The following is an 18,555-nucleotide window of genomic DNA, read 5'->3' on the forward strand; positions in this document are numbered from 1 at the left end:
GGGTTCCAGAGATGCCAGCCCGGTGTAGACACCGAACCTGCACTGGCAGCTCGTGTGCTTTGATTTGGAAGCTGCCAACAGCTGTGTTTCCTGGGATTTGCCACTGAACACATTCCTCAGAGACCACCCCCCAGCGTGGGGGAGCCCTTGGGGGCTGCACACCTGGCAGGGTTGGCGGCAGCTGTGGCCCACGGAATGGGAGTGATCACTAGAGGGCTAGGGAACTGGCCTGGGGCCTCCAGTGGACTTTGATTTCTGGACTGGTTGGGGTACTATCCTAAGGGGAACCTAACCTCAGCACCCACTGGTAGTGAACATGCGTGAATCTAGGTTTCCAGATAAAACCTAGCTTTTATGCCTAAGAAATGGCTTCCTAGGTGTAAAGTTTTAACAGACACATCCCCAGCTCTGGCCTGCTGGGCACCAGTCTGCTGCTTCTACTGGGCTGGACGATCGTGGCTGGCCCGGGAAACCTGGGCCAGTTCTCACCTGGCAGTTGGCTTAGCCCATAGCTACGCGGGTGGAAGGCATCATGGGCAAACAGGCGGCACCCACAGACCTCGGGGGGTGCTGCTAGGAGTCCGTGGCTCTCACAGAGACTGCATAGTTGCCGAAGTGGTGGGCAGGTGGGCAGAGGGACCCGCGCAGGTGGGGAGGCACGGAGTGGGTAGATTTCCAGACCCATGCTCTGTCTACTGTTTATTGAGCACCTACTGGGAGCCACGTCCTGGGTGGGCCCGCCTGTACCCAAACTTGATCAGAGGCCTCACAACCACCCTGTGAGGTAAGTGTTCTGAGCGAACACGCTCCCCTCCCCCGACAAAAGGCCAAGAGCCGAGGCGCAGAGAAGGGGGTACGGTGAGTGCTGGTTACTCCGCACTGTGGATGCGCTGGTGCTGGATGAGCTTAGTGCTCTGGTGGAAGCGGCGGCCACAATCCTGGCAGGCAAAGGGCTTCTCACGCCGGTGGGTGCGCAGGTGCTGCGTGAGCGTGGGCCTCTGGCGGAAGGCCTTGCCGCACTCCGGGCACGCGTAGGGCCGCTCGCCTGTGTGGATGCGCCGGTGCTGTGTGAGGTTGGCGTGCTGCCGGAAGCTCTGGCCGCAGTCAGGGCAGGCAAAGGGCCGCTCACCCGTGTGGATACGCTGGTGCTCGGTGAGCCGCGAGACTTGCGTGAAGCCCAGGCCGCACTCGCTGCAGTGGTAGGGTTTCTCCCCGGTGTGCGTCCGCTGGTGGCGCGTGAGCTTCAGGCGCTGGCTGAAGCGCTGGCCACACTCCGGGCAGGCGAAGGGCTTCTCGCCTGTGTGCACGCGCAGGTGCTGCGTGAGCGTGGGCCTCTGGCGGAAGGCCTTGCCGCACTCGGCACAGGCGAAGGGCCGCTCGCCTGTGTGGATGCGCCGGTGCTGTGTGAGGTTGGAGCGCTGCCGGAAGCTCTGGCCGCACTCGGCACAGGCGAAGGGCCGCTCACCGCTGTGTACTCGCCGGTGCTGCAGCAGCACGGAGCGGCGGCCGAAACGCTCGCCACACTCCACGCAGCCAAAGGATTTGTCACCCGTGTGCACTGCCTGGTGTTCCAGGAGCACGGCTCGCCGCGGGAAGCTCTCGCGGCACTCGCTGCAGGGGAAGGGGCCTGGGGGCTCCGGTGCGCCGGGAGGCGTGAGGGGCGCGCTGGGCCCGGCGCCAGGGCCCGGGGGGTCGCCGTGGATGCGCTGGTGCTGCAGCAGGTTGGAGCGCTGCCGGAAGCTCTGGCCGCACTCTGCGCAGTGGAAGGGCTGCTCGCCTGTGTGCACTCGCCGGTGCTCCTCCAGGCGCGCGCTGCGCACGAAGCCCTGACCACAGTCGCCGCACACAAACGGCCGCTCCTCAGTGTGCGTGAGTTGATGGCGCAGAAGGTGCGAGCTTCGGCTGAAGCTTCGGCCGCACTCGCTGCACATGAATGGCCGCTCTCCCGTGTGTATTTTCTGGTGCCTCAGTAGGTTGCTGCGTTGGCTGAACACCTTCCCACACACGTCGCAGCGGCCACCCCGCCCCACCGCGGGGCCTGTGCTGGGGCGGCCCCGGCCCCGGCCTTGGGTCCTGGGCGTGCGCCAGCGGGCAGTGGCCAGTATGGGGCCCAGGAGCTGGCGGGGACCCTCGTTCGTGGGGTTCTGCTCACCTCCAGGGCCACTGGGGAGCACGAGTGCATGTGAGAAGCCACTTTCACGGGAGGGCGACTGGAGTCGGTCGGTGAGGCCGGCCATGCCGAGGTCCCAGGGGATGTGGAGGTGGGGGCTCACAGTGCCTGGGCCAGCAGAGACGCTGTCCACGTGGAGCGCAAACCCTGCATTGCACAAGGGGATCCCTCATTCATACCAAGAGAACTGTGTCTGGACCCACTCCAGCCCACGGTAAACAGGGTGAACTAGAGGGACCTGAAACTAGCCAGTGAGGCTTTCGGAGGGGGCAGGGGCAAGGATTCTTTCTGTGCAGGCCTCCCTACAGAGGCAACGGTGGGACAGAACCTAGCACGAGGGAGATTCAGGAGATGGGGACACGCTTTCCAGGCCTGGCTTCAGTTTGCAAGAATCGCCTTCCTGGAAGGGCTGTAGGGCAGATATGGGGCAGGTGGCCCTGCACTAGTGATGATGGTTTCCACAAACACACAGAAGTGGGTGGGTCTGAGGGGGGTTGGAAGTGGAGCCAACAGGAAAGAAACGGGGATGGGAGGGGGGTAGGCGGCAGGACTTTGGTCTGATGTGCCTTGCTTGAGATGTCCATGGGGCGTCTTGAGGGAGAGAGACTGCATGCAGGCTGTGGGGTGCAGGAACTGGGGCTCAGTGTGCAGGGAAATGTGAACATGGGTGCTGTGGCATATGCATGGCACACAGAGCCCTGGCCCTGTGTGTGGTCAAATAAGAGTGGGTCTCTATGGAAAGAAGGAGCAGGTCCGAGCCACGCTGTGGCACTCCAGCATTAGATGCTGTGTGAGAAGGGAGGTGTGACCAAATACGGCTGAGAAGCAGGGGCTAGAGAAAGAGAAAGGTTGAAGGAAGTTAAATCAGGAAGACTAAGAGGCTAGCAAGGGCTTCAGTGGGACAGAAAGTCTGTAAGTTGTCAAAGAAAAGTCATAAATTATACTGCATCAAAGGAGATCATTTGTGCACAGCAAAGACAACCTTGGAGCCAAAGAATGAATGACAAACACATTTTCCAGAAGCAAAGGGCTAATTAAGCTTCTAAGTAAAGAGCTCCAATTAATCAACAAGACCCGTGACCTGACAAACACAGGCAAAGGATGTAACTAATGCTGTATCCCATAAGATATGCTGAGTTCGATCCTAATAAGAAACTGCAAATTGGAGCTGTACTCGACTACCATTTTCATACTCTCCCCAGAGGGACTCAAGTGTTTGCATGCCTTGCTGGTGAGCATTTAATGGGAAGTCAGTGGGGCAAAATACATTAAAATGGCAAATTTCTCACACTTTGATTAGCAGTTTCACTTTTATGCATTCAACAGTTATGTTCCCCGCTGTCCAAAGTGACCTATATATACGAGATTTCTCAGTCCGTCACTGAAACTCCACCCAAAGGAATGTCAGCAGGAGCCTGCCTGGATGGGCAAGTGTCTCCACAGTGAGCCCCAGTGGGGCTCCATGCAGCTGTCCAGAGACAAGAGTATTTGTTGCTGCGTGAAGTGGGAAGATGCACAAAAAATGTCAGGTGTGAAACATGGGGATTAGGCCTTCACCTGTGTTTTAAAGGGGAAAAAGGTATGTATTTGAATTTGTGTTTGCTCTTTTTTTATGCACAAAATCTTTTTGGAAGGACACACAAGAAGATGGTAATGTTGGCTGTTGGGGGACAAGACTGTGTAACACAGGCAGGAGAAGGGCATTCTACTGTACACTTCCTCGTGCCTTTTGAATTTTCTAACATGTGAATACATTAGCTATTCCAAATACTATGATGAAGACAGTGGCTGCAGAGATGGTTGGTTGAGGGATGAGGAGAGCAGCCAGGCATCCTTAATGGAGAGACCAAGGTAACTGAAGGGAATGAGTGTTTGAAGCTGGGGGCTGCGGTTGTCAACAGAGAGAACAGGGTTGCAAAGAAGGAACCCGCCAAGGAGTCTGAGGTGGTGCCGCCAGTGTGGATGGAGAAAGCTGAAAGACTGTGGGGTTGTGAACTGAGAGAGAAGCAGGTCCAAGTTGGAGGCAGTGGTCGGTCACAAAGCACAAGGCCGAGCCTGGCCAGCCATCTGAAGACTAAAACAGCGGATGGGGGATGTGCCAGAGCCAACTCCCTCAACTCCAACATGCAGAAATGACAACAGAACCTGAGAAAAAACTTAAAAATATTTTGGGCAACTCCAAAGGAAGAAAGGACAGCTGGTGAGGTTCAGGAATCCAGAGCCTGTGCAGTGAGCTCTAAAGCCCCTGGGGCTTTAGACCTGGGGATTAAAGCCAGGCTCTGTCATGAAGCTCAGGGTTGAGGACACGGGCTAGGTTAGTGCAGTCCACCCACAGACCTGGCCAGGAATAAGCTGCTTGCTTTTGGCTGGGTTCCAGAAGTACCTTCACTGAACATCCTGGGGCCCAGATGATCCTTCCACTTCAGGGTTATGATGGATCCTGTGGCAGCCTCTCACCCACCAGGATGCTTGTCCCACGTGGGGATAAACAGGAAGCTCCAGCTATGAAGGGCAGACTGTCAACAGTGCAACCAGTTGGGAGAATTCACACCTGAAGAAACCAAACTAGCTAACCAGTTTGGAAAGGACAGTGTAGTATGTCCAAATCCTCAAAGGACGGATGGGCATCCATGAAACAAGGACATTATGAAAAAAGAAAGACTTAGAATCCTTATTGACAAAAAACATAGCGAATAGGGACTTCTGGCCAATAATGGTATCTATTTAAGTTCCATTCTGAAACAACAGTAAAAACAACAACAAAGTTTTTGTTTCTTGGGGCATAAAATCCACAAAGGTTAAAGAAGAGGAAAGGAAACAAACAAACCCCTAACATTTTCTACTGTGGAAAGCTGAGGGGCAAAGAGTAACTGTGTAGCAGATTGTAGAAAGTGAATACTAAGCCAGCAGTGAGGAAAATGGAAAAAAAAAAAAAAAACGAATCACTCTGTTTGACCTCAAAGAAGACTCGAAAAGTTTGGGAGTTAGAGGTACCAGGTAGCTCTGGCCATGGAGGTGAAGGGGCAGGGCCACCAAGCACACTATGCAGTAGTTCAGAACTACTGCATAGACCAACCCTGGGCACAGAACTCTGAGCAAATAGTGGGCACTGCTGTATCTCTGATTCCTGGATCTCTTCTCCCCATCCTGGCAAAAGGCTGGGTTGAGGGTAAGAGACCATACTGAGGAAGCAATATAGCCAACAGCCAAGTGATACACATTCCAGAAACAAGGGAACGAAACAAGGCAAGGAAAGGAAATTCAGAGAAACAATTCAAGCCAGTTTCCCAAAATTGAGAGGTATGAATTTCAAACTGAAAGGACTTACCAACAATGATGATGAAAAAACTCTGAAACTTAATTAGTAACAAGAATTCTTCATGTAGCCCAAGTAGCCTCATAGAGAATGTTAGGTGAGTGTGTTTTAGAGATGTTGCCTCTCAGAACTTTTTATCTCCCATACCAGAGTTCCCAGGAAGGTCCACCAGAGCAAGGGAGTAAACCAAGAAAGAGAAAGGGTCCAGGGAACAAGGAAGAAGGGGCAGAGACACTGGATGATGGCAGACTGAGAGCAGTATAGCTGAGGTGGACAGCAGGGGACCACTGGCTTCCTCTTCTGTCCTGTCTGATCCAGGTCCCTCCTGCCCACCCACTGTCTGCTAACTTGGGGTCCTTGCCAGATCCAGACCCTCCCTCCCCTGCTACCCAGTCAGTAGGGCAAATCCAGAATCTATGCACCTTCCAGGATGCTAGGGCTGGGAGAGGATGGGGGTCTGGGGAATACAGGCTCTGCTCTCAGGTTTTACTGTGGTGGGGAGCAGCACCTGGAGGGAGCCTGAAGTCAGCAGAGGGCTTGAGGGAAACCCCAGCAGCCTACTCCATGCCAGGGGAGAGCACAGAAGGTTACATGCTGCAAGAAACAGTCCACAGAATGGAGGAGCTTGGAGATGCTGGAGTGAGAGGGCAGGGCTAGGGGTGGGAGAGGTGAATGTGATGCTGCCCATGCAGAGGGCCCAGCCCCACCATGCCTGGTCTCACTCACCTGGAGGGAAGATGCCCCCAGCTTCCTCCTGCCACAGGGCCCCAGGATGCTCCCTCCATGAAGGCCCCTCAAGCCCAGTCTCGCTGTGGGGAGAGGCCTGGTCCAGCACTGTCTCACAGCCCTGAAACCACAGTGGTCGCTGCTCGTCTATGCCCAGCTAGGCTCAGAGAGGGACCTACCTGACCCCCACCCACTGAGGCTCCCCAGACAGGGAGGATGGCCTGTACGGGGCTCACCTGGGCCTCTTCAGGCAGGAGAGTGGAAGTGGCTTCTTGGGGGTTGGCTACAGGCCCAGAATCCAGAAGCTCTGTAGAGGAAGGTTGGGGTCAGGTGGCCCAAGGGTGTCCCCACCCCATTACCCTCCTCAGTGATATGCCAGATGCTGGAATCCACCCTTGGGGCTGGAGTAAGGCAGAACCCCCTGGAAGGCCATAGGAGGAGCTATAGCAGGATGAGACAGGCTCAGGTCTGTGCCCTGCACCCCTGCATGAGCCCTGGGCAGGAAGGCCAGTGAGGGTGGAGAGGAGCACTGCACCAGGGTCCACATAGGAATGATGCAGAGTGTGGGTAGCCAGTGCTGGCACCTGCCTGGAAGGAGTAAAACAGGGAGGGGCATGCCTCCCAGCACCCTGGGGTCCTCCTTCAGCCACACCCACCCATATTCAAGCCTGCTGCCTGCTCCCCAGAGACCAGCTATTGTCTCTCAGTGGATCTCCTCACATGCCCCCCACCTCGAGACCCCAACAGCCTACGCCATGCGGGGGGAGAGCACAGAAACAGCTGTGACAGTCAGACTTGGCATGTGAGGGGCAGTGATGGCCACCGGCTAGGCAAGATGGAGTGCGGGGGTGGGGGGCACCAGTGCACATGAATATTTCCATCCAGCAGGTGACCTTCAGGCTGTTGACGCCAGACTCCTCTGGTCTACCCAATCAGGCTTTGGGCCATGCATGCGTTGGCTGCCCTCACCTGGGTCCTCTGTAACCGTGGGCTCCTCTTTCACCCAAAGGCCCAGTGGTGACTCTTGTGTGGCTTCAGATGGTGTCCTAGGCCCACATCCTGGAGTCTGAGGCTTGGTTTGAAGGAGGGGCTGGAAGTTGGAGGGCTCCATCTTCTCTGATAGCACCTCCTGACCCTGCACTTGGACTGTGACCTGGGGAGGCGCCCCCCACCATCAGGGACCCATGCAGAGAGTTTGGCTGGGCACAAGCAGGGGGTTCATGGGCATCTTCCCCATCACAGGACCCCAGGTCCTGACCCACGAGGTTCTCCAAGGACCCACATCCCCCCAGCATTGAGTCAGGAGTGAAGGGACCACCTGCAGTTGCTCTCTTGCTGCTTACAACCACGAATGCCCAGTGGTCTCCCTCTCTCTCCACCCTGCAGCCCTTCCCGCGTCCATGACTCCAGGTGATGCAGGGATGGGCCAGTGAGGCTGGCCCTGGAAGCTTGGCTACTCTCACACAAGGTCTGCTTCAAGTGACCACTTCCAAACCACAAGGAACAGGTGTCTGGTTGAGCATGGCACTCCCCAGGGTGAGGCAGAGCTGGATACTGTTCCAGCCTGGATCCTCGCTCAGGGCCACTGACTCACCCATCTGCGGGGGCCTCCTGGCTCCTGGCGCAGCCCCTCGACCAGGGCAGCGGCCTCCTCAGGGCTGCCTGGCCGCTGTCCCTCCACACGGGCCTGGATCTCAGGGGGCAGCGCGCACAGGAACTGCTCCAGCACCAGCAGCTCCAGCATCTGCTCCTTGGAGTGCGCCTCGGGCCGCAGCCACTGGCGGCACAGCTCCCGGAGCCGGGCCAGGGCCTCACGGGGACCCTCTTCTTCCGCATAGTGGAAGTGCCGAAAACGCTGGCGTGCAGCCTCTGGGCCGGGATCCCACGGGGCGGCCTCACCCTCCTCCTCAGAGTCCTCCAGCTTCACCATGACAGGTCCCTCATCGTCCAGGGACGTGTGACCTGGGGAGCCTAGTGCTGCGGGCCTCATTGGAAAGACTGGGCGGGGGCTCCGAGGATAATGTCTTCCCCTAGGAGAGGAATAGGGTGAGGCTACTGCGAGGACAAACAGTGGCAGCAAATGCTTATTTGAGCGTCTACTGTACGCTTCGTTGTTCCATCTTCAGACCTGCACTGAGTAGAAGGCAGATAAGAAAACTGAGGCACAGAGTGGTGGTCACATGCCAGGCACCTGTGTCTCTGGTCTCTAGCTGGGACCTACACACAGTCTCTGGCATTCCCCTGTTCCAAACAGGGTGCTTCTTAGGCATAGAAGGCACTCCTCCCTTAAATCCTGCCCTTCTACATGCACCACCCCATTCCTGTCCGGCAGCTCACCCACTGCCAGGTAAATGACATTTGCAATATTTACCACGTAGGCATAAGCACCACTACAGGTCCATCGCCCCCCCCACCCCCGAACACCAGCCCATCATTGCACCACCCACTCTCCCATCTAGTCTCTCAGCTTCGTTCCATAGGGCAGCCTCCCTCCACCTGCTCCCCACCCCCACAGATGGGCAAGGTCAACTCTGTGGCCACGCCTCCAGGCAGCACCCCCCTCTCCCCCCCCCCATTCAGCCCCATCCTCTGAACCGGCCCAACTTATCACACCATGTAATGCCCCACCATCTCTTCACCTTCCTGATTTAGGCAGGATTAGGAGGTGATGGGAGCTTCCAGGGGGCCCACGAAGGCCCCAAGACAACTGGACCAGGTGCCTGCAGGCAAGGTCGGAGATTCTGATCTTGCCTATTTGCTACGTAACCCTGGCGAGTTTCTGGGAACCTCAGTTTCCCCATCTTTACCGTCCCCCGTAAGTGGGGATGCCCCCCTTCCCCCGCCATTGCTGCTCCCTTCGCAGCTGGGAATAATGTGCGGGCTTTGTGAAGAAATCTGAGTTTATTAAGTGAGTAGATTCGATTTCCAGGGCCGCCGGATCCCGTGGGTCAAACTTCCGTTCCTCAAGGTTCCAGGCCAACCTGCAACCCCGGGAGAAAGTTGGACCATTTTTAAGCCAGCCAGCCACTGCGAAGCTTCCTGAACTACATTTACCAGAAATCGTGAAGAGCATCTTCCACTTTCAGGAGACCCTCCCTCCCCCCCTCCCCCGGCGGGTTTAGTGCCGCCATGGCAACCGGGGGGCGGGGCTCCTAGACCTTGCCGCTGTGGCAATGCACAGTGATTGAAGAGCATCGCGCGACAGCGCCCGGCTCGCCGACAAGGGGTGCTAGGTCCCTGCTCCGCGTTGCGGGTCCCGCCGGGTAGCGGGAATCCAAGAGTCCGCGGCCGCCGCCCCGGTCCCCGCCCAAGCCTTCCTCGTTGAGAGGCCCCCGCCCTCACCTCCACGCTCTGCCGGCCGCTCCGCGCTCCTAAGCATGCGCACTCGCCGACTTCCCCCTCCCCGGCCGGACTATGTCTCCCAGAATGCTCCACGCATCAGCCCGAGTGCCTCCTTGCCCTTCCCCCACCCTCGCCTCCTTTTCCACCCTCCTCCCGTTCCCCGGGGTAGCGTTGTTCGCAACGATCAGATCACACGCCCGGCCGCCTCTTCCCGCGCTCCCCGCCTCAGATCCAGGCGTCCATGCCCCGTCGACGTGCGCAAGCTTCTCAGGGGGCCACGGATCGCAGCACCGCCTTCCCAACCGCGCATGCCCCCCACCACGTTTGCCTCAGTTCTTGACGGGCCTTCCAGGGATTAGCAGGGTTCTGCACCAATCACCGCTCTCGCTAGGACGCTGTCGGCCCGCGTCTCCACGGCAACCTTTTTGCAGAAACAGGGGGCGCCTCCTCCACCGCCCGCCCGGACTGCAGATTGCAGAGAGGCTCGGCCCAGTGCTTTCTGGGAAGTGTAGTCGGCTGGGCCCTCCGTGGGCGCTAGCGCCGCGCGACGTTCCTTTGTGCTCGTGAGCGGTAGGCGGGCCTGGGAGTCTCCATGGTGACCTGTGGGGCCGACCCGCCGGTCTCCAGCGCAACGCTGGGGACCTGGTGGGCGTCCGAGAGGCGATGGGGAGGGTGGGGTAGGGCTTGGGGAGCCGCCTGGGGCAGGGACGTCGAGTGAGACAGTGAGGACGGTGGGGAGAGGCCCAGCGCCTGTGAGCCCGCTCAGGGGCAGAGAGGCTCGAGGAGAGACCGCGAGCGGAAGAGGACAGATCCAGAGACCGAGACACCGACAGGAAAGAAAGTCATCAGGGAGGCATTCCCACTCTCAGAGACCCAGAGAATGTGATGAGAAGCCAGAGGCGCAGAGAGTCAGGCCCGGGTAGACAGGAGTGTCAGAGAAGTCAGCGAGGGGAAGGAGATCAGGAAGGGTTGGGTGTGAAAGGAGAGCCAGAGGGAGAGGAAGAAGAGCTTCACAGAGACAAGATCCAGACAAGCAGGGGCAGAGAGAGGGACAGGGTTTTGAGATACAGCAAAGATGGGTGGAGGGAGAGTGTTCACAGACCTAGAGAAGGGCGACAGCAAGAAGAGAGACAGTTGGAGGTAGACTTGTTAGGAAAACGTATCCAAAATTTGACAATAGGACCGAAAAAAAAAAAATGGTTGGGGGCTCTCTCTGCATTCCCTAGCATTGTGTACCAAGTAGTCTCGGAACTACCTTTCAGTCCGAATCCAGGCTGCAAATGCTTGGGGTTAGAGTTGTATCACCCCCAGGACACTGAGCAGGAACTGAGACACCCGGACCCGCTGTCCTGTAGGGCACTCATTCGACTTTGGGCTTTTATTTGAGTATTCCTCATTTCTTTCACCCTTTCTGTTCCTTCTCCTTCATCTTCCTGGAACTACCTATGTCACCCTGCTAGTTCCCTCCATGACGTAAATAGCTCCTTGACACGCACTCATTGAGTTTATTTCTTTTTTAAAGGGTTTATTTGACAGAGAGAGAGACAGCAAGAGGGAACACAAGCAGGGGGAGTGGGAGAGGGAGAAGCAGACTTCCCGCGGAGCAGGGAGCCCGATGCGGGGCTCGATCCCAGGACCCCGGGATCATGACCTGAGCCGAAGGCAGACGCTTAACGACTGAGCCACCCAGGCGCCCCTTTTGGCAGTTTTCTTGGTGCATTTTTAAAGAAATTTTTAAAAAAGATTTTATTTATTTATTTGACAAAGAGAGACACAGCGGGAGAGGGAACACAAGCAGGGGGAGTAGGAGAGGGAGAAGCAAGCTTCCCGCGGAGCAGGGAGCCCGATGCGGGGCTCGATCCCAGGATCCTGGGATCATGACCGAAGCTGAAGGCAGACGCCCGACGACTGAGCCACCCAGGTGCCCCTCACTGAGTTTATTTTTAACGTTTAAAAAAACACTTGACAGTCTCAGCGGAATTCTCCAGGATGGGGGACAAACCAAGAAAAAGAGAAAACAGAGCCAGAAATGGAAGGAGGTAGGGAGGATGAAGTAAGGACACAGACAGAAAGTCGGCGCGGGGAAGATTCGAGAGAAAGGAAGCAGAAAGCCAGCTTTGGGCACAGGCAGCCTCCAGCGCCCCCGGCTGGCCTCTATGCGCAGCGTCCTCGACGCCAAACTACATTTCCCGGCGGCCCTGGGAGGGCCCGGCGCAGGGTTCAGAGCGCCGTCGGGGGCGGGCCCCACGCGGACTCCGCCAATCTCGGCAGTCGCCGGCAATCTTCCGCCCCCGCCGGGAATATGGAGGCTGAGCTCGGCCGCCTCCGGAAAGGGGCGCTCTAAGGCAGGAGATGGGGAAGAGCTGAAGCAGCCGGCCCGCGTCGCGGTCCGGAGGTGAGGACGGGCGGCCGCGCGGGGGCCCGGGCTCCGGTGGCTGGGGCTGGGGCGCCGTTTCTCGGGAAGGGAACGGACAGAGGCCGCTGCGCGCTCAGTCCGGGACGAGCGCGGGTGAGCCAATCGGAGCTTCCGGCGGCCCCCCGGCTGTCTGGGAATTGTAGTCTCACGGGGACGAGCCCTGTCTCCCACCCAGACGCTGGGCGGTGAGCCTCCCCGGCGGCGCGCTCGGAGACTTTCTCACGAGAGTGGGAGGGAGGGAGCGAATGAGTGAATGAACACATGGGGGAATTCGTTTAAAATTGTGGGTGAGCAGAGGAAGGCGTGAATATTGAAGAAAGAACAATGGCGCGTGAGGGGTTCAGAATTCGGGGACGGCTTCCAGGCAAGAGGAGCCTTTCCCACGCCCACCCACCTTTCCCTGCCTCCAGGCTCGAGGTTCCTGTGCCTCCTTGTTTCAAGCATGCGCAGCCCATGAATCCTTGAAGGTACTGATGCGATACCGATAGGTGCCATAGCCGCTGCAAAAACGGACCTTCACTCATTTGTCCATGCTTTCACAGGCACTCCGTCAATTTTTTTTTTTTTTTTTTTTACTGTTTGATCAGGTGCTACTTTCACATGGTTCGTAATGCGATAGGGACGAGGTGAGAAACCTTCCTCCCACCGCTGTACTTCATTTAATAATTCCATCAGCAAGCTGGATGCACTATTCCCGGGGCTGGGGACACAAGAGAGAGCTCAGCGGACTCAGCTCCTGCCCTCAGGCAGCATGTGACGGATGTATGATAAAACGTAGGTGGGCAGGGCCTTTTTGATTAGGTTACTTTTGAGCAGAGATCTGTAGGAGAGGGAGTGAGCCACGCAGGTAACAGGGAAGAGCCTGGGCCCTGGGCTGAAGGAAACAGGAGCACCAAGGATGTGGGCAGGAGTGAGCAAAGTAAAGGAGGAGGCTTTGAAGTGCTTGACGAACCTGGTGAGGATGGTGGCTTTTACTCAGAGCTGGGAGACCTCTGAGCAGAGAGGGGGGCAACAGGATCTTAGTGCTTACTGAATCTTTGTGGCTGCCGAGTGGAGAACCACCTTCCTCCTCTATTGCTCTGCGGGGTGGCACGAATTAGGTTGGTTTCCTCCTGCGTTAGTTTCCTATGACTGCTATAACGTATTGCTGAAAAATGAGTGGTTTAAAATAACACAAATGTATTATCTTGGAATCTTGGAGGTCAGAAATCTGAGATGGGTCTCAGTGAGCTAAAATCAGGGTATCAGCTGGGCTGGTTCCTTCTGGAGGCTTTAGGCTTTAGTGGTCACATTGCCACCTTCTGAGTGAAATCTTTTGCCTCCCCTTGCAAGGACCCCTCAGATTACATTTAGGGCCCATTTAAATAAGCCAGGATAATTTCCCTATCTCAAGATTATTAACTTAATCACACCTACAGTGTCCCTTTTGCCATATAAGGTAATTTATTCATAGGGATTAGGATGTGACTGTCTTTAGGAGCAACTCACACTGATGTTTGATGTCTTTGGGTGGGAAGCATGGAAATGGGTAGCTCATTTGCTCATCAGTGTGTGGGAGGTGGGTTTCTAGACTGTCTCGTGGTTGCAAGAGGTTTGCTTGGGGAAGACAGCAAAGTCTCCTAGCAGACTTGTCTTGATCTCATAAGCTAAAACTAAGTGACATGCTCCTCTAAATGCAAGGAATGCTTGGAAGTGCATGTGCAGTGTTTTTAGCAGTAGGGAAAGAAGGGGCTGGGCATGCCTCTGAGGCAGAGGTCAGCAGGGCTGGGTGCCCTGTGTCAGAGCACGGGAAGGCCAGCTGGTGGTCGGGACTTCCATGTACTTACACGTTAATGCCCGTGTGTCCTTGTCTTACAGGCAGAGGCAGGTATGGCAGGAGAGGCCAAGAGGCTGCCATTGTAGGCACATTGGTAGCTACTGTGGATAGGCCCTGGGGAGAGACCTCATCAAGGTGCATGGCTCAGGGAGGCGGAATGAAGACAACTCCTCGGCTGCAAGTGTCGGGGAAGGCACCCCTTGGTGGGATTGGCCTCCGCCACAGTGCCAAGCGGGACCGAAAGTCCATCACCCTGCATGTGAAGTTAGAGGTGCTCCGGAGGTTTGAGGAAGGTGAGAAGCTGACTCAGATTGCCCGGGCCCTGGGGCTGGCCACCTCTACCGTCGCTTCGATCCGTGTCAACAAGGACAAGATCCGGGCCAATTCTCAGGCAGCCACCCCTGTCAGCGCCACACAGCTGACCCGCTGCCGGGGTGTGGTGATGGGCCATATGGAACGCTTGCTGAGCCTGTGGATTGAGGAGCAAAAGCGGCAGAACCTGCCCATCAGCACACTGCTCATCCAGGACAAGGCACGACGGCTCTTTGTGCAGCTGCAGCATGAGCAGGGTAATGGCACTCAGGCTGAGACCTTTGGGGCCAGTAATGGCTGGTTTGCCCGATTCAAGGCTCGCCACAATGTGCTTTTGACAGATGAGCCATCGGTGGCTGACACCCAGGCTGCTGCCCACTACCCCCCAGTGCTGCGCACCATTCTGGAGGAGGGCTGCTACTCACCACGCCAGGTCTTCAATGTGGATGAGACGGGCCTGTTCTGGAAGCGGCTCCCGGAGCGCATGCTGCTGGCCCTGGAAGGGGCAGCTGGGCCTGGCCTCAAGGCCTCCAAGGACCACCTGACTCTGCTGCTTGGTGGCAATGCAGCTGGTGATTTCAAACTGAAGCCCCTGCTGGTGTACCCTTCAGAGAACCCGCGTGCCCTCAAGGGCTGCTCCAAGGCCAGCCTTCCTGTGGTCTGGCGCTCTAACCGCAACGACTGGCTGACACCCAGCATCTTCCAGGAGTGGTTTACTGGCTGCTTCTGCCCTGCCGTGGAGAGCTACTGTGCCAGCCACGGCCTCCCACACCGTGCCCTGTTGCTCTTGGATGGCGCGCCCTGCCACCCTGCTCATCTGGGTGGCCTCTCAGCCCATGTGCGAGTTGAGTTCCTGCCCAAGAACACATCGGCCCTGATCCAGCCCATGAACCAGGGTGTCATTGCCACATTCAAGGCCTGTTACCTGCGCCGCACGCTCAGCCAGCTGGTCCAGGAGACAGCTGGGGAAGACCGGCCCTCTGTGCGGGAGTTCTGGCGCAGCTACACTGTTGTGACTGCTGTGGACAATATAGCCGAAGCCTGGGCAGAGCTGCAGCCTGCCACCATGAATGGTGCCTGGAGGAAGCTCTGGCCCGAGTGTGTCCCCCCTGGCACCCCCGAGCCTGACACTGTGCCTCAGCTCCGTCGCAGCATTGTTGCACTAGCCAGCCATGTGGGCCTTGGAGATGCAGCTGAGGCCGATGTCGCCAGCCTCCTGCAGGCCCATGGGGAGCCCCCACCCCACGGCAGCCCCCAGGATGCAGAGGATGGGGACATCAGCAGCTCTGGGTTGCCCTGGGAGGCAGGGAAAGGCTCAGTCTCCAGAAAACCAGAGCCAGATTTCACAGAGGCTGTGGTGGGTGCGGGGACCGAGGAAGCTGATGTGGGTGCTCTGAGCACCGAGCACCTGGCCCAGGCCCTGTCTCACTTTGCTGCTGGTTTACGGGTCCTCATGGAGAATGATCCAAACCGGGAACGCAGCCTCCGGGTGTCCCGGGGTGTCCAGTGTGCCCTTGCCCGCCTCCGGGAGCTGCACCGGGAAAGGAGGCGACAGGCCCGGGCAGTTGCATCCTTAGGGGGCCCCACGGCAGTGGCAACAAGGGATTTGGCAGGAAAGCTGCCCTTGCCCCAAGTGGGGCCCATAGAGGGTGGGGATGTGGCTAAGGGCACTGGTCATGAAGGTCAGAGCTCTGGCTGTCCTGTATGATTTGGGGCTTGGGCTTGACCTCACGTGATCTCTCTCTAATGATGTTTTGTTTCTGGAGGTCAGATACTGCTACTTCTCCCCCAGGTTCGCATATCTCATGCTCTCTGGTCTTTGTATAGTGACACACAGCTCAGGCTTGGGGAACAGAAGGGTAGTGTTCTCTGACTGGCAGATGAGCTGCAGGGCCCAGGAGTGCCCACCCATGACAGGGACACAACCTGTAGTATGGTAGTCGCCCAGCACAGCCTGCCAGGGCAGCTTTTCTTGTGGTGAGGGGCCAGAACTGAGACCCACCGCTCCCATTTTCCAAACCTGACCTCTTACTCCGTGCCTTGCCAACTTTAGATGAGGGCTTCCTGCTCTCGGCATGTCCTCTGTCACTTTCCATGCCATCCTCCCCTCTTCTGGCTTCCATGGCCTCTGTTGACCCGGGTCTCTGGTACCTTCCCTGTGCCTGAGCACTTTGATTCACTGTGGATTTTGATACCAGGGTTCACTTCCTTCGTCTGGAGATGTTTTCTTCCCTGAGTTTCTGTGCCGTGGGCATGGCTTCCCTCCAGCCTTTGAGGTTGAGGCTTTTGTGACTGTGATGGTCTCCCAGTTCTGCTGCTCTTTGGAAAATACCATCTGCTGCTAAGAGCTGGGATCACCTCAGGGTTAACTCCCAGTGCACTGGCTACAGCCCAGCCTCTCCCTGAGTTAGACCCAAAGCTCTGAGATTCTGATGGACACCCCCCACCCCCCAGTCTCATCATCTCCCCTAATTCCAGTTTGTTTTCCTGTCCCCCGAACTGGAACAACAGGCATCATGGGGTGTCCACCTGACTGCAGAAACACCACTTGGGTCACCAAAACACAGCCAGCCAGCAAGGGAAGGTGTTCTTGTGCTCCAGCTGGAGGAGCCACAGGTGGTGGGACAGGGATGTCTGGGCTTGTGGACTCCTTTTGACACAGGTGCGCGCACACAAACAGACACGCATGCCAAGAAATAAAGGTGGGAGGAAGGATGCCGGCTACTTCCGTCTGCATTGATGGGCTTGCTGTCAACATATCACAGGGGCCGGGGTCCAGGGAGGGACTTGAAGGGCCAGCCTTGCTGGGAGAAAGGTCAGGTGAGGCCCCGTGCTTGCTTTCCTGGGGAGAATGGTAAGAGGGATGACAGAGAAGGGAGGCTTTTCTTAGGGTTCTGGTGACAGACTGGATTGATCGCCCAGTTTGTGAGCCCGCTGTTGAGGAGACCAGGAGCTGCCAGTCCAGAGGTGGTTCCGTTCTCGGTGACGAGGCTATGCCCGGCGACTCGGGAGGACCCCCCCCCCCCCCCCCCCCCCCCCCCGCCACCTAGCCGGGCACAGAGGACCAGGCGTGATAGGCTTTCTGGGGAAGTGGTGTCTCAGACTTCAGGGACCTTGCCGGCAGTCAGGAAACCCCTCGTTTCAAAACGCCACGCGGTGCACAGGGCTTTGGCAGAGGCAGCCCAGTGTGGTGGGGTGGTTGGCGAAGGCCTGAGGCCCGGGAGGAAGGGGTACCCTCGGGGGAGGCTGAGTGCCGTACACGCCCCTGAAGGAGGCGGGTGACCGGGTGGGAGTCCGTGAGGCCAAATCTGACGGGGTGGAAGGAGTAGTTAGGCCACGCAGGCATTGTGGCGGCCCGTCTGGCCCCAGGGCTTGTTTCTTCAGGCGCCCGGCCATCAACAAGCGCGCAGCGGGGAGCCCTGGAGTCGTTCAGCCGGCAAGCTTTCCCAGGCCCCTGAGCGTTTTAGGGGGGCCCTGGTGGTGGGTCGGGGAAGCCCCGTGTCTCCTGCAGCTCCACAGGCTGGTTCTCCGACGCGCTGGGGACTGCATTCGCCGGAGAAACTCACCAACAGAGCCGGTCTTCGACGCAGAAGCGACCGACTCCCGCCCCCCTCCCCTCCTGCGGTGTTTGCGTGGGAGGCCGCGCGCGAGGGCAAGGGCACAGGCGCCGGAAGCTCCCCGTTCTCCTCGCCGGGGTGGTTGCTCGCTGTCCCTGCGCGGTGGAGCCGGGCCGTGGGGCTCTCGGGGGCGGTGAGGCGGGCGCAGTGCAGCCGGAAGCGTCGGAAAGGCCTGGGGTAGGGTGTGCAGCCCGGCGGAGGGCGGCAGGGGACTTGGCGCAGAGAAGCATCGCCCGTTTCCCTGGGAGCCTCGTTCGTCCCGGAGGAAGGGCGCCTCGGGGGGGGGGGGGGGGGGCTCTGGGATACCCAGGCTTGCGCGGGCGCGTCCTGACCCGGAAGTGGTTCTGGGCTGAGTTCGTCTCTCACCAATGCTCCGGGTTCTGCCCGCGGATGGGCTCTGTTACCCTCCTGAGCCCAGTTTCCTGGGCTTCCCTCCAGCGGTTCCCTTTCAGATGCAGACCCACCCAGCTCCTTCGAGACTGTTTGCACTGCCTCTGGGGCTCTCTGGGTTTCCGCCACCCACGCTTGCGTGTCCTCTTTGCGCCCACTCCACGTGCGTCCGTCCGTAGAGGGCGCTCTGCGCCCTCGGGTGTGAGAGTCCAGACCCTTACGTGGCGAAGCCTCTGCAGGGTTGCCCTGGCCACGTGGCTCTGGCCTGAGCTGATCCCGCGGCCCAGAATGTTCTCTCCCGTAGCCATCACCTCCTCAGGGCGCCTGGCAGTCAGGAGCCTGGTGGTTGGGTGTGTGTGGGGCATGGAGCTGCCCCGGCCTGGGGAACCCTGACCAACCCTTTTAGAAACATGCGCTGGCAGTGAAAACGGCCTTTATTTTCTTTTAAAG

The 18,555-nt window shown here is 58.0% G+C and overlaps 2 protein-coding genes across 3 annotated transcripts; one reads left to right on the forward strand and one right to left on the reverse strand.

Moving 5' to 3' along the window:
• Positions 1-687: 687 nt before the first annotated feature.
• Positions 688-10,050, reverse strand: MZF1 (myeloid zinc finger 1). Of its 2 annotated transcripts, none has more exons than XM_027619650.1 (6): positions 9,555-10,050; positions 7,807-8,242; positions 7,182-7,365; positions 6,449-6,519; positions 6,213-6,333; positions 688-2,317 (listed from the first exon to the last, which is right to left on the reverse strand). In XM_027619650.1, the coding sequence occupies exons 2-6, from the start codon at positions 8,200-8,202 to the stop codon at positions 870-872; spliced, it is 2,220 nt and encodes a 739-aa protein (XP_027475451.1). In that variant the 5' UTR covers positions 8,203-8,242; positions 9,555-10,050; the 3' UTR covers positions 688-869. The 2 variants fall into 2 exon arrangements, with proteins under 2 accessions (XP_027475451.1, XP_027475450.1); XM_027619649.1 differs by having other exon boundaries at positions 9,020-10,050.
• A 1,335-nt stretch (positions 10,051-11,385) lies between these two features.
• On the forward strand, positions 11,386-15,879 carry LOC113936126 (tigger transposable element-derived protein 1-like). Its single transcript, XM_027619097.1, has 2 exons — positions 11,386-11,949; positions 13,828-15,879. Exon 2 carries the CDS (start codon positions 13,926-13,928, stop codon positions 15,804-15,806), a length of 1,881 nt encoding a protein of 626 aa, XP_027474898.1. The 5' UTR covers positions 11,386-11,949; positions 13,828-13,925; the 3' UTR covers positions 15,807-15,879.
• Positions 15,880-18,555: the final 2,676 nt, after the last annotated feature.

Source organism: Zalophus californianus, chromosome 17 (genome assembly GCF_009762305.2).
Source record: "Zalophus californianus isolate mZalCal1 chromosome 17, mZalCal1.pri.v2, whole genome shotgun sequence".
Classification (NCBI taxonomy): domain Eukaryota; kingdom Metazoa; phylum Chordata; class Mammalia; order Carnivora; family Otariidae; genus Zalophus; species Zalophus californianus.

Coding starts and splice junctions, on each gene's coding strand:
- LOC113936126 (XM_027619097.1), top strand. CDS start 13,926: ATGGCTCAGGGAGGCGGAATGAAGACAACTCCTCGGCTGCAAGTGTCG.
- MZF1 (XM_027619649.1), bottom strand. CDS start 9,285: ATGCTCTTCACGATTTCTGGTAAATGTAGTTCAGGAAGCTTCGCAGTG. Junction 8,243..9,019: donor ATCCCCACTTACGGGGGACG/GTAAAGATGGGG, acceptor TTCCTCTCCTAG/GGGAAGACATTATCCTCGGA. Junction 6,334..6,448: donor TCCTGCCTGAAGAGGCCCAG/GTGAGCCCCGTA, acceptor CTGTGGTTTCAG/GGCTGTGAGACAGTGCTGGA.